Genomic DNA, 12000 nt, shown 5'->3' with positions numbered 1-12000 from the left:
TCGTGGCAGTGGAGGGGCACATGGCTTGCATATTTTTTAAACTGCTGTTACAAGATGCTGTGCCATCACCTAAAATGCAGTGTGGCATGACATGGCCTGCACCCTTAAACCACAGGCTTTGTAATACGCAGAATCTTACAGATCTGCAACATGAAGGCCGAGTCACAGTTGTAAGGGCTGGGCATCTAAAGATGTTCTTAACTAAACCAGTCCCCCTGCCCCCTTCTCACACTGATGCTTTACTGACCTGCTTGTTGCTTAGGTGTGTACCAGCTACTGCCATTTTAGAAAGAGTAATGCCACAGTAACTTGTTTTAGGTAAAAACATCAAATGTGAGCCACTGTCACAAAATGTGTAAAAGTGTCGCCTTCAAATGGGTGAATATCTGACACTGGCCTGGCTATGTGTATGTTGGTTTTTCCATTTGGAAATTGTGGTGCAGTGTCCTATAGCGAGGGTCTAACAGATGAAAATAAATTCTTTACAATACCTTAAAAACACAAAATTCAGCAGCATATTTTATGGATGCATAGATAAGTAACACACTGGTGCAATGGGCAGCCCATTCTGAAGGACCCGGAGCTTGGGGGACAGGATAAGAGGGTGGCTGGTTATAGTTATACATATACTGTGCATATACATATGTGCAGTTAGGATGAGGAGCAAGAGGACAAAAGTTGCCAAACAGTAAACAGTGAGCTGTACACTATGGCAGCCAGAAACGACAGATTCAGCAGTCTGTCCATGTTGGCCAGCAGCAAGGACTTGATGGGGTGATGTGCAGCCATCCAGTAAATACTGCTGCCTTGCCAAAACAGTTACAGAAGCAACGTTTTAGAGGTGCGCTAATTACTCCTGTTTGCAAGGGCAACTCAGCTAGACGTCACACAAGTTACCCCTGTTCTACTGTATTTTTTTAGACCCTTTTTGTGGTTTATAGAATTTAACACCTCCCTGCCCCAAATCTCCACACTCCCTGATTTTGTAAGAGATTCTAGGGAACCACCTAGGAAGAGCAGCTGACATTTAGCATCTTTCCACTCCCTTGGTGCTTGGATGGGCAACATGTTTCAGGTTTGTGAAGCATGGCTATTTCCATAGTCACTCCTGGCTCTAAAGCGTCCCTGGCTTTAGCTTAATTGACATCTTCTTTCTTGGTCTCTTCAGCAGGAAGCTGTAATTTGCTCCAGACACTGCTTGAAACACTCTCCCTAATCTCTTCACTTTCAAGCAAGCACCAAGATCCCTTTGTCAAGGGGTGGGGAAGGATGATGATTACTCCTCAGTTTATAACCCAAATCAAAAGGTTAAACTACTTTCTTCTTCTCCATTACACAGAAGATGTTCTTTTCTGTCTTGCCTGCCTTTGCAAGGGGTAAGATGAAAGCCCAGTTCATGCAAGAATGGACTGTGAGCGAGGCATGCATGCACACTCCCCCCTCCTGGTCATGCAATAGCAACAGGGCCATAGATCCAGTGTTAAGGTACCAGCTCAGCTGCTGAAGGCATGGAAGGAGGGCGGGCAGGGTTATTCTGAATTGGTAGAGAACGAATATCACCAAACTACCTCCAGAGACCGTCTCCAGCCATGCCTGCACCGCCTCACGGCGTACGGAGGGAAGGTCGGATGCTGAATTTAAAAAACAATAAATAATGATAGTAAATCAAAAGTTAGACACAAATAAGTGTATGAAATTGAAACACTAGAGAGAAATTCCTCAAAACCAAGAGCAGAAATAAAACCTAGACCTTGTCAGATGATGGAGATTGGATTTGAGGGTTAAATTAGGATAATGAGGTGTAAATACCAAATCTGCTTTTAGGATCCATGGAAGATAAGGGTGTTAGTGAGAGCTGAACATGTCCTCAGTGTCCTGTTTGCAGATTCCAGCCATTTTGGTCAAGCTGGCAAGAGAAGCCAGAAGATGAAGTATGACCACACAAATAATGCTAACAAAAGCCAAAGGCTGTATTGATTTCAGACTATATTGCCTAGGTTTGGATGCTTACAAGGCAAGGGAGAATTCCTAGTAGAGCATGAGAGCTCACAGAACACATCTTTCCTGGGTATCAGCATGTTGTCCTGCTCCTTTAGATCTAACTATCAACTCCAGAGAGTCGTTTTGAAGTGCTCTCTAAACAGCACATGTGGTAGGACACTGCTCAGTCATGAACAGATACTTGAAGTCTGTCAAACTGACAAATGAAACTTGTGGAGCATCCACACAGCCACACCTCGCATCAGCCCCTTTAGAAGCTGCTACTACTGTTGAACAAACCTTGACTATTGCAATGAAGCATCTAAGTTATGGGTCCGTGAACATCCAGCTCTCAGTTTGGCCTATTCTTTGGGGAAGGAAAGATTTCCTGCTTCCTGAAGGAAGTTGGAAATGCCACGGAAGGGATTGTCCGCACCATGGGAAAGGGTCAGCACAGGTTTTCCTTCACTCTACGGACAACTGTAACAGTATATCATGGAGGCAGCTGTGCCAGAGAGAGAGGAGTTGGGATTTAGAAACAGGACACTGGTAGTTCACAATGCTGGAGTGAGTGAAAGTCCTTCTGATCGACTTTTGCTTTAACCTCTCTTTGTTTGCACAAAGAAAAACATGTAGGAAAAATAAGAAGAGAAAATATAAGCTAAAAGGAAAACAGAAATGGCAGCACCCTTGACTTGTGGTCACTTCTGTTATCAGTGGAAGCTAAACTCACCTTAAATATGGTAAACTTGAGGAACAATGTCAGGACTTACTCAGGGTTCTTAAACTTCAAGCAACATTGGTCAGGAATGTTTAATGCTATAACACTGAGGCCTGTGTTTGTATAATTGTGGGAGAAGGGAAATAATGATCTATCTTTATAGATCACCTTTCACTTCAAAGAATCCCAAAGCACTTTACAAGCTACTATATTTATTAGAATAACTTCCCCCACCACTGAAATGTAGCCACCTTTGGGGTGAAATGCAGCACTGAATAATAAATGCACACACCAGGCAGTAAAACCACTCCCAGCTGAAACTACAGAGGAACCTTAGGCAGAAGATAGTTCCCTGGAAAGAATTTGGCTAGGGAACAAGAGTTAAGACCCCCAGCTCTTACAACAAGTACCATGTGACTTTTAATACCCACAAGCAATCAGGACTTTGGTCTTAAATTTCCTTCGAAAGACAGCACCTCTTGCAACACAATTCTCCTAAGATCATTCTGGGACACTGGTTTGGTACAGACTTGGAGGGAAGACTACCAACTACTGAATCAAACACCGCAAAGTTTTGGTTTTGTTGACAGTTGGGCTTTCCTTACAGCTCTTCAATACTAGGAAAGTAGGCCCCACCCTGCTTAGCTCAAGACATCTGACAAGATCACAGTCCCAAGTGTGGGAATAGTGTGGAAGGTGAATCACAATGAGATTCATGAGAGATGTTGGAAAGGGTACTAGCATTATCTATTTTTTTCCTTCTCCAAAGTGACCTTATAAGCAAAATGGCATCTTGAAATGGTGACTCACTTTGCTGAAGAAAAAAAAAAAACACTGTCAAATCTCAATACAAAGAGCCAAACAGCAACTGGCTGGCTCCTTGGGCCCGCTGTGCTCTTCACCATTTCCTGAAGATATCACGCCCCTGCCAGATGCAGATACAAAGTTTGAAAAACAGCAGCAGAGTATATTCAATGTAGAAGAGAAAACTGTTCAACCCTTCAGAATAAGTTTCTTTTTTTTTTCCCAAGGCCTGGACTCCTCATCACCCCTATCTTGAAGGAACAACGGGCTGAATTGTTTCCTCTCAAGTCCAGAACATTTTAAATCTGTTATCAGGGGCTTGCAACCTGCAATATCAAATGATTCCCATCCTGTAGCAGAATGTTACACAGAGTCTAATTAGATACACAAGACAGGAGAGCTCACTCTGCTGTGTTGACTTAGAAAACCAGTGACTTAAGTGGAGACCGACCTCAAAAGTAAGAAGTTTAAACTAGTGTTTAGTTTCAGGAAGCAGAGCCTTTGAATCATTGTTCACCCATCTGAAGAAGGCTGCGCTTGAAAGAAGCAGAAGCAACAGAGTTAAACAGCTGCAACTGCGATCTGGGGATCGACGCAGCAGGAGATTACCTCTGGAGGTGGAGGACTTTGAAATTGGGACCATTTTTTCCTCCTCCTCTTTCTCGCGGATGTGTGTCCAGTGCACATCTGCCAGGATCTCCAGGGGATCTATCGGATTTACAATCTGCTGTAGCCTCAGGTTTCCAGCTAGCAGACCGGGGATGAGGCAGTTCAGGATGTGGGTGGGAAGGGAGGAAGGATAGGGTGGAAAGAAGAAGAGAAAAAAGGAGAGAAAAAAGAGGAAGAGAAAGAAAACACACCACAGGAAAGGAAATATAAGGAAAGAAAAAAGAAAATATTACTTGTCAAGATCAGTTTGCCAGACAGACAGACAAAGCTGTGCATCATGTGTGCATGCATCTAGAAACACACAACCATTCATAATCCTCAGATTCCTGCTCCACCCTGAACCTGGATAACGCTAGCCCAAAGGCACACTACCTCTATTGCAAGCAGCACCCTGGCAATAGAAGACACTCTCTGAGCATCCAACTGAGATTTGGTAGGTGATCAATTAGCAGGAATTTCAGCCTTATTCAGCCTATTCAAAATGAGTATTACCCTCTGCATCCTGCTGGCAAAAGGCATGGGGACAGTCTGCACTGTGGGCTAAATTCCACAGAACAAAGGATCCATTCACTCCCCAGTGGCCCTCAACATTGTGGAAGTGAACTTTTGGGGGTTTGAATCCCAACTTTTCACCCACATGTGCAACAGAGAAACCATAACGTCTCTCTTGGCCGGCCACCATCAGACTGACCAGCTGCATGTAGCCTTATATCGCATTGGATTTTTGCTCAGTTTAAGGTTTACAAAACTTTATTCAGAGCATCCTAGCTGTGTTGTTGGAGTAGTGAATGGGTGCTCAGGGGGCAGCGTCATTTTACGAGTAATATCAGCATTCTAACTGAAACTAATGAAAATAACCTCTTCTCTCCTTCGAAGAGGATTTCCTTTGACAAAAGTGTAGGTACATATGGCTAACTGCTTTAGTAGGTGTGTATTTCAAGGTTTTCAACTAGACAGTTTGAGTCATCCACCCTGGTAGCAATTCTCTGAATTTCCCCTTCATTGTTGGTTTCTTTGTGGTGCGAAGGACCCTGGGAAATTTGATCTTGGGTTCTCCTCGCCATTTTCCTGCAGCAAGGTATACAGGATTCTCCATGGCTGATCTGGCCACAGGTTGCAGGGTTTTATATTCTGGCAAGCTGTTTTCTCCACTAACCACTCCCCACGCACTGGCATGCACTAGACACAGCCATTCACATCACAGGGCAACAAGCCATCTGTCTCTGCACAGCAATGAGCCAACCTTCACTGACTGCAGATTGTCCATGATGTAAGGCAACAGGCTAGGCTCCATCTGAGAAGCCTGGAACTAGGCATTTGTCAAAAATGTACCAAGGAAGGACTGTCACACACTAGAATAACCCACAGAAAGCCTGTTTGTGGAATCATAAATTAGGACTTCAGCCTCAGAAATGACTGTGGTATCACACTTGGCACTATAACCGTAGGAGAAAACTGATATTGAGGGAAGAAGCACTTATCTAAGCACAAAATTATTTGGTAGTTAGTCAAAGGGACAAAAGAAAGCAGAGAAATGCACAAAAAGGGAATGGGATTCAATTTTAATCTGTATTTCACAGTTTTCTCAGTGTAACGATTCCTCTTCCAATCAGCACAAAACAGGATCCTACCAGAACTATTGGACATCTGGAGGGAACAAGAGAATACTCAGGAGTGGCTGATAGGGCCCAAGTCACTGGCCAACAAATGGAGCAGTCTGATCTTTCCTCATTGCACTTGTATTCCAATGCTCCCACATGCAGACTCTGAGATCAGTAGAGTTAGTGTTTACACCACACCACACCACACAGTTGAGTTAAAAGGTTGAGGATTACCAGCAACAGCTGGAAGTGGGAAAAAATATATAGACACTGAACAAGTCTCACAAAGAGCAGGTCCCACTTGATCTGCAGGACTTATTCCACATTATAATATGGCTTTGTATCCTGACTGTCGGGGACTTAAACAGGTATGACATCACCAAGAAAGGCCCAATCAGAATGTAAAATTGGACCAGACACAGGTCTGCCATCACTAACTTTATTACCTGATTATTCCTTTTACACACTAGGTATTGTAATGTACTTGCTACCCTATATGCTACCACTACCTTTCACTGGATGGAATCAGTATTGCTCAAGTGTGTGTCACAGGCTCTGTACTACTACAGCAAATGGATTCTCCTTTATTTCAAGTGCCAGGAGTCTGTCATTTACAGCAGGAGGATCGGAGATCTCAGGTTTTTAGTGGTCAGGTTATACAGCACGAGAAGCTAAAAATACTTAGCATGTGTTAGCCATAAACCCATTAAGGAAATGAAATTGGAGAATACGGAGACCCTTAATTTTAATGATTTTTGTTCCAGATGGAAATGACATGCTTTCGCTGCAAATGCAGCCATAGCCTGCACCCGCTGGCTCCAACTCACCTGCAGCACTTTGCATGCTGCTTTACATTTTACTCTTATGGCTTGTCTACACAGACACTGCTTAATTTAAAAGTCAGTTTAGTTAAACCCATGCAAACTCCAGTGTGAATACACAGTCATATCTGTTTAAAACAGGCTATATCAATGCAGCTTGCTCCTGTACATTTACCAGTGTAAACTAAACCAATACAAGACAAACTTGTACCAGTTTAAGCATATTGGTATCAAAATTACTCCTTTATTTAAACCTGCACATCTGTGTGTGTAGACCAGGCCTTACTTAAGAAGCAGACTCCAATTCAGCTTTCTCAATAATGTAAAACTTTAAAGAGCCCAGCCACCTGTGAAGTATTGGGGGCTGGCTAGAGGGCAAACCTAGTGTTTCTCTGATGTCTGACCACGTGAATGCAGGCTGAAGGTGTGACAATCAGAGACCAGACAACCCAAGAGGAGAATGGGGGTCTGGAACCCCAAAAAATAAGCCCTTGAATCGACTGTATACAATGTTACCGTGCTATAAAATATGTTGAGTTAGGTCTTCTGTGAAAGCTGGTAAGGTTTTGTACTTGATGGTCATCATGAAATATGCATACAGACTGTGGTTATGAATTTATGGGGAGACACGGGACTGGAAGGGCTGTCGGTGTCACCCCACAAGAAGTAACTAGGCTGGCGGAAGCCAGCGTGAGACCTTTATGCTTGCAGGCTGGCTAGTGGTGTCAGGTCTCTGAGCCACAGCAGCACACCATTAAGGCACCAAAGGTTACAGGGCAGGCAGTAACAGAACCCCTCACTAGGCTAGGTGAGCCACAAAATATTACAGAAGGACTTCAAATGGCTGCTGCTGCGGCTTCCCCCAAGGCTGGCCACTAAGCTTCACAGGAAGCTGGACCCTTTAGTTCACCGTTACATGAAAAGATAATTCGGTGAATTCCAGAACAGCGTGTTTCCCCCTCTAGCTTCACTGCCGCAGTCAACAGCACTTTAGCAGTGGCTGGGCTCTCTCACAATTTAACTTTGTAGTTCAAAAGTTTAACTGGAAGCTGTTCCAGTGTTCCCAAACCTGCTCTCTGGGAATAAAAATTAAAGAGGGACAGCTGCTAGGATAGAGAAGAGTGGAAGTTAAGGAAAAAGGCAGCAGTCACCCCTACGTGCCTGTGCTCTCTGGCCATCTGGCTACCTTCAATTCTCACCATCAAAAATGTTAAATCAGGGGCGATTTAACATTCCAAACAGAACTTTTCCAATAGAAAGTGAGTGTTGAAAGTGGCCAAGGGACCCCAGACTTCTGCTCAAAGCTCAGCTAGACTCCAGGGGGAGGGCAAATGATGGAACAACGGCTAGAAAGGCTAGGAACAAAAGATATTTATATATACTGTATGTATATTTTCAAAAGAGCAAAGAAAAACGTTGATATTTTCCCATATGATTTTTTTCTCTTATGCTCCTATGAAATCTTTCAGAATGATGCATATGTTGCATTAAAATACTAAAAAAGTTAGTTTCAGGCAAAACAGGAAATATAAAATAAAGGAGGTATATTCTACTAGCAATAAGCTACAAAAAAAAGACATGCAACGCTGGCTCTCCGGTGCACCCATTCATTTGGGTGAAAGAACTCAGCCTTTAGTCTCACATATCCTGGCTCATATGAGCAAAGTCAAAGTAGCAGGAATGAACATACTGTTGTAGCCCAATGCTCCAGGAAAATAACCATCAAAACAAAAATGGCAACAAAGTGCATTATGGGAAACAGTGCATCTAGCCAAGCAGGAAGTGATCAAGCAACTGTAAAATATTCCTGAAATTAATCTGAAGTGTCTCAGTGCTCTCTGGAGTCAATCTAGCTTTCCCAACCCTCCCACACAAAGAACGGTAAAAAATGTGATACAGCCAAGCAGTGCCCATACTTGGATCACGAGAGGATCCGTAATTCCTGAATCAAACTCGAGAGAGCTGGTAAATGCAATTTACTAAAAACAGAAAATCTTTTCATGTGGGACCTGCTCTTTAAAATGTCAGACCCGCCTGAGGGCAAACGAAAGCGGTGATGGCACAAGGGTACCTTTAAAAGTACCCGTGTCCTCTTCATTTGAGAGACGTTGAAGCCAGAGGCCTTGCTGGAGCTCTCTCGCCCACGGGTAATACTCTCCCTCTACAGCAGGGGGAGCCACACCCCCATATATAGCATCAGATGCACACACACAAATAATACAGAGAGAGGGAAAGGACAGAGAACCAGAAAGCAAAAAGTTATTGTCTGGAAATCCAGTAAGACTTACTGTACTCATCAAAGCTCCCTGTTTGATAGGCAAACTCCACTGGACAGAGGTCTGGGAACGTCACAATTTAGTAGACTGACAAACAACATGCATATTACTATACTTAAACTGTGGTCCTGGTTCTGACAGAGATTTCAGCTATGGAGTTCCAGTTTCCATGTGGAAAAATATAGACAAACCACCTAGTTAAAAGGCCATCTCCCACACCAAATGACACCTGAACAGGATTGCCACCGAGGCCCAGCATAAGTGGACCTCTCCTCATACTTTCAACATTACATGGCCAATGGCCTTTATGAAGCAGGTCTTTGTAGTCTGGTAGCTCTCATGAAAGCAAAGGGGAAATGCAAGTACCCAAGTCATGTTCTGAAAGATAAGATCCAGTCACCATTTGGAATAGCGGTAAAGCATGGCAAAGATTCCCATTTCCAGAACAAGCTCAGTATGGTTATGACTTAAAGAGGTGCAGGGGAGGAAATCCTTTCATAACTCCCCCCCACCCCTTTTCATAAAGAAACACTCAGAGCTGGAATAAAAACATCCTGGAGAGCACAGGGGTTCAACTCAGGCTGCATATTGTGTAGAGTCTCCTGCTGACTTAGGAGAGCTGGATACTGCTTCTCCTGGGGTCCCATTAATATTGGCCATAGGGGGTTACTGCTGGGTGACGTGAGGCATTCCCTCCTCTTCCTCAAGGCTGAATGCGCTGCCTGTGCAACGCCCTCAGACCTTGCCGGCCAGAGAACAGAGGGCCAAACCCAAATTGGATTCCTCTACAAACCAGTGAGAAAATAGCACAATTGTCACAAAGCTGAGAGTTACACAGAGGAGAACCAGCGAGAGGATTAGCTGCGTGGGTTAGACCATTATAGTACAAGTACGCTCCACCCAGGGGAAAGTATCTTCTGGCTGCACCCTGCATTCAGGCATAAAGTGCCCCCCTTTGAGCACTCTGAACCAAACATGGGACTATACTGATCCAATCAGAATACTGAGTCCAGAGCAAGTGGAGACAAGAATTAAACCCATCTCTCTTATCAGGCTATACTGGGGAGCGGGGTAAGATACTGTGGTTGGTTGAGGCCCACTGTTATAACAGTATATGGGAAGTGTACTGTGCTGTTACTAGTGCTCTAACTGCCCTGTAGAGAGAGATCTTCTGTCTCTGATGTGGTCAACCCAGCATCATTTATCTGCACTAAGTTCATTTACAAATACAAAGCAATGGTAAATGCAAAGATAAAAAGAAAAAAAAAATTGATATGCCCGAGCTAGTGCACGAATAGCAGCAGTGTAGCCGGGGGTAACATGGGCTGCAGCTCAGGCTAGCTGCCAAACCTGCCCAGACCCCTCTACCCGGGTACATACTCGAGCAACTAGCCTGAGCAACTAGCCCAAGCCACCGCCTGTGCTATCCCCGACTACACTGCCATTCTTCATGTGCTAGCTGAAGCACAGCTCGCCCGTCTAACTACCCACGCTGGGAGGCACATTCCCAGCTGCAGCGTGCATGTGCCCTTTGACTCAGTTCCTCCACTGCCTCCCTTCCATCAATATACCCTCATAAGAACCTCTCCCATCCCACCCCGATTCACTGCTTCCCCATCAGCCCTCAGTGGTTTTCCTGAGAAGAATAAGGTACGATCTAACTCATCTTATCGTAGGGGAGCCTGTCTAACACCACTCTGTGCTGAACAGAGGTACTTGGCTCATAGCAGAAGGAAAATACAAACCAATCGTTTTCTAACCTTCACTAGACTCTGCATCCTCCTCTTCTTCCTCCTCCTCTTCCCTGTCTTCAGCCTTGTGGTTTTTCTGACTTTCAAGCTCTTCCTCGTTCTTTCCCTTCAGAAGGGCATGGATTCGCACAGCCTCTTTCCAAGGCACACCTCCCAGGTCTGAGGTGGGTAGCTGTGGCTGCAGGGGTTCCTCTTCCTCCTCCTCCTCCTCTTCCTCCATCTCGGATTCTGAACTACTGTAAAGAATAAAAACGAGACAGAGAAGTAAATTAACAATGCATCTTAGTTGAGTTTATATATGGCTGACAAAAACTTCAGTACAAACTATAGTACGTGTAATGGAAACCATATTTTCTCCTTCTGCTTTCAACGTTTCATTGCACTATTTTAGAAATAGCGGATCAGGTCAAAGGAGCTTGATGCAGAGGCTGTAGGTAGATCCAACAGCGAAAAGGTACTGGATCCAGTTCCTGTTAATAAAGGGGAGTCAGAGGAAGGGTAGTTGTGGAGATCTGTCTAGGTTCTTATATGCAGTGTTGTTGTAGCTGTGTTGGTCCCAGGATATTACAGTGACAAGGTGGGTGAGGTAATCTCTTATTATTGGACCAACGTCTGTTGTTGAGAGAGATGAACTTGGGAGCTGCATAGAGCTCTTCTTCTGGAAAAGGTACTCAAGAGCCAAGTACAAGATCGAACAGATAGTTTAGCATCTGTAGTTAGCACATATTCTAAGGAACCATTCAAGGTGAAAAGAAAAGGAGTACTTGTGGCACCTTAGAGACTAACAAATTTGTTTGAGCATAAGCTTTCGTGAGCTACAGCTCACTTCATCGGATGCATTCAGTAGCTCATGAAAGCTTATGCTCAAAGGTGCCACAAGTACTCCTTTTCTTTTTGCGAATACAGACTAACACGGCTGCTACTCTGAAACCAGTCAAGGTGAAGTGGCCCATTAACACCCTTGTAGTCACAGGACAAAAAGGGGAATTAGTGGTTTATAGATTATTGTAATAAGCCATAAATCCAGTGTCTCTATTAAGACCATGAATTTTAGCATCTAGCAAGGTTATACATTTATCTCACCTCACCTTGTCTCTCTAGGTCAGTGGTTCTCAACCCACAGGCCATGCGGGCAGCCCAACCAGCACACAGCTGAGGCCCATGTGACATCCTCAGGGCCATACAGGTAGTATATATAGTGTGTGGATGCGGCCCACATAACAAAGAGAGGTGCATATGTGGCCCACAATGGTAAATAGGTTGAGAACCACTGCTCTAGGTTCTTATAGGATACTCATTATCACAGTATCTAAGTGCAAGTGGGTTCAGCAAGAAGGTAGACATCTGGATCATGTCACATTCTCTTGAGGATTTGGG

General features: G+C 44.2%; 1 protein-coding gene across 20 annotated transcripts in view; it reads right to left on the bottom strand.

The window, feature by feature from the left end:
• Window positions 1-12000, bottom strand: part of MICAL3 (microtubule associated monooxygenase, calponin and LIM domain containing 3) — a 250936-nt gene that overhangs the window by 47441 nt on the left and 191495 nt on the right. For 7 of the 20 annotated variants that reach the window (XM_043539986.1, XM_043539941.1, XM_043539978.1 and 4 more), the window contains 2 exons: window positions 10633-10859; window positions 4115-4252 (listed from right to left, as the gene is read on the bottom strand). In XM_043539986.1, coding sequence (XP_043395921.1) covers window positions 4115-4252; window positions 10633-10859 — 365 coding nt within the window. Of the gene's footprint in view, window positions 1-1568; window positions 1632-4114; window positions 4253-8667; window positions 8758-8884; window positions 8960-10632; window positions 10860-12000 lie in introns of those variants that run through there. The other 13 variants (XM_043539954.1, XM_043539971.1, XM_043540006.1 and 10 more) reach the window with 6 other exon arrangements.

This window comes from Chelonia mydas, chromosome 1, assembly GCF_015237465.2.
Source record: "Chelonia mydas isolate rCheMyd1 chromosome 1, rCheMyd1.pri.v2, whole genome shotgun sequence".
In the NCBI taxonomy this organism is placed as follows: Eukaryota; Metazoa; Chordata; order Testudines; family Cheloniidae; genus Chelonia; species Chelonia mydas.
Note: the sequence above shows the minus strand (reverse complement) of the source record. Positions and strands in the feature narration are given on the sequence as shown.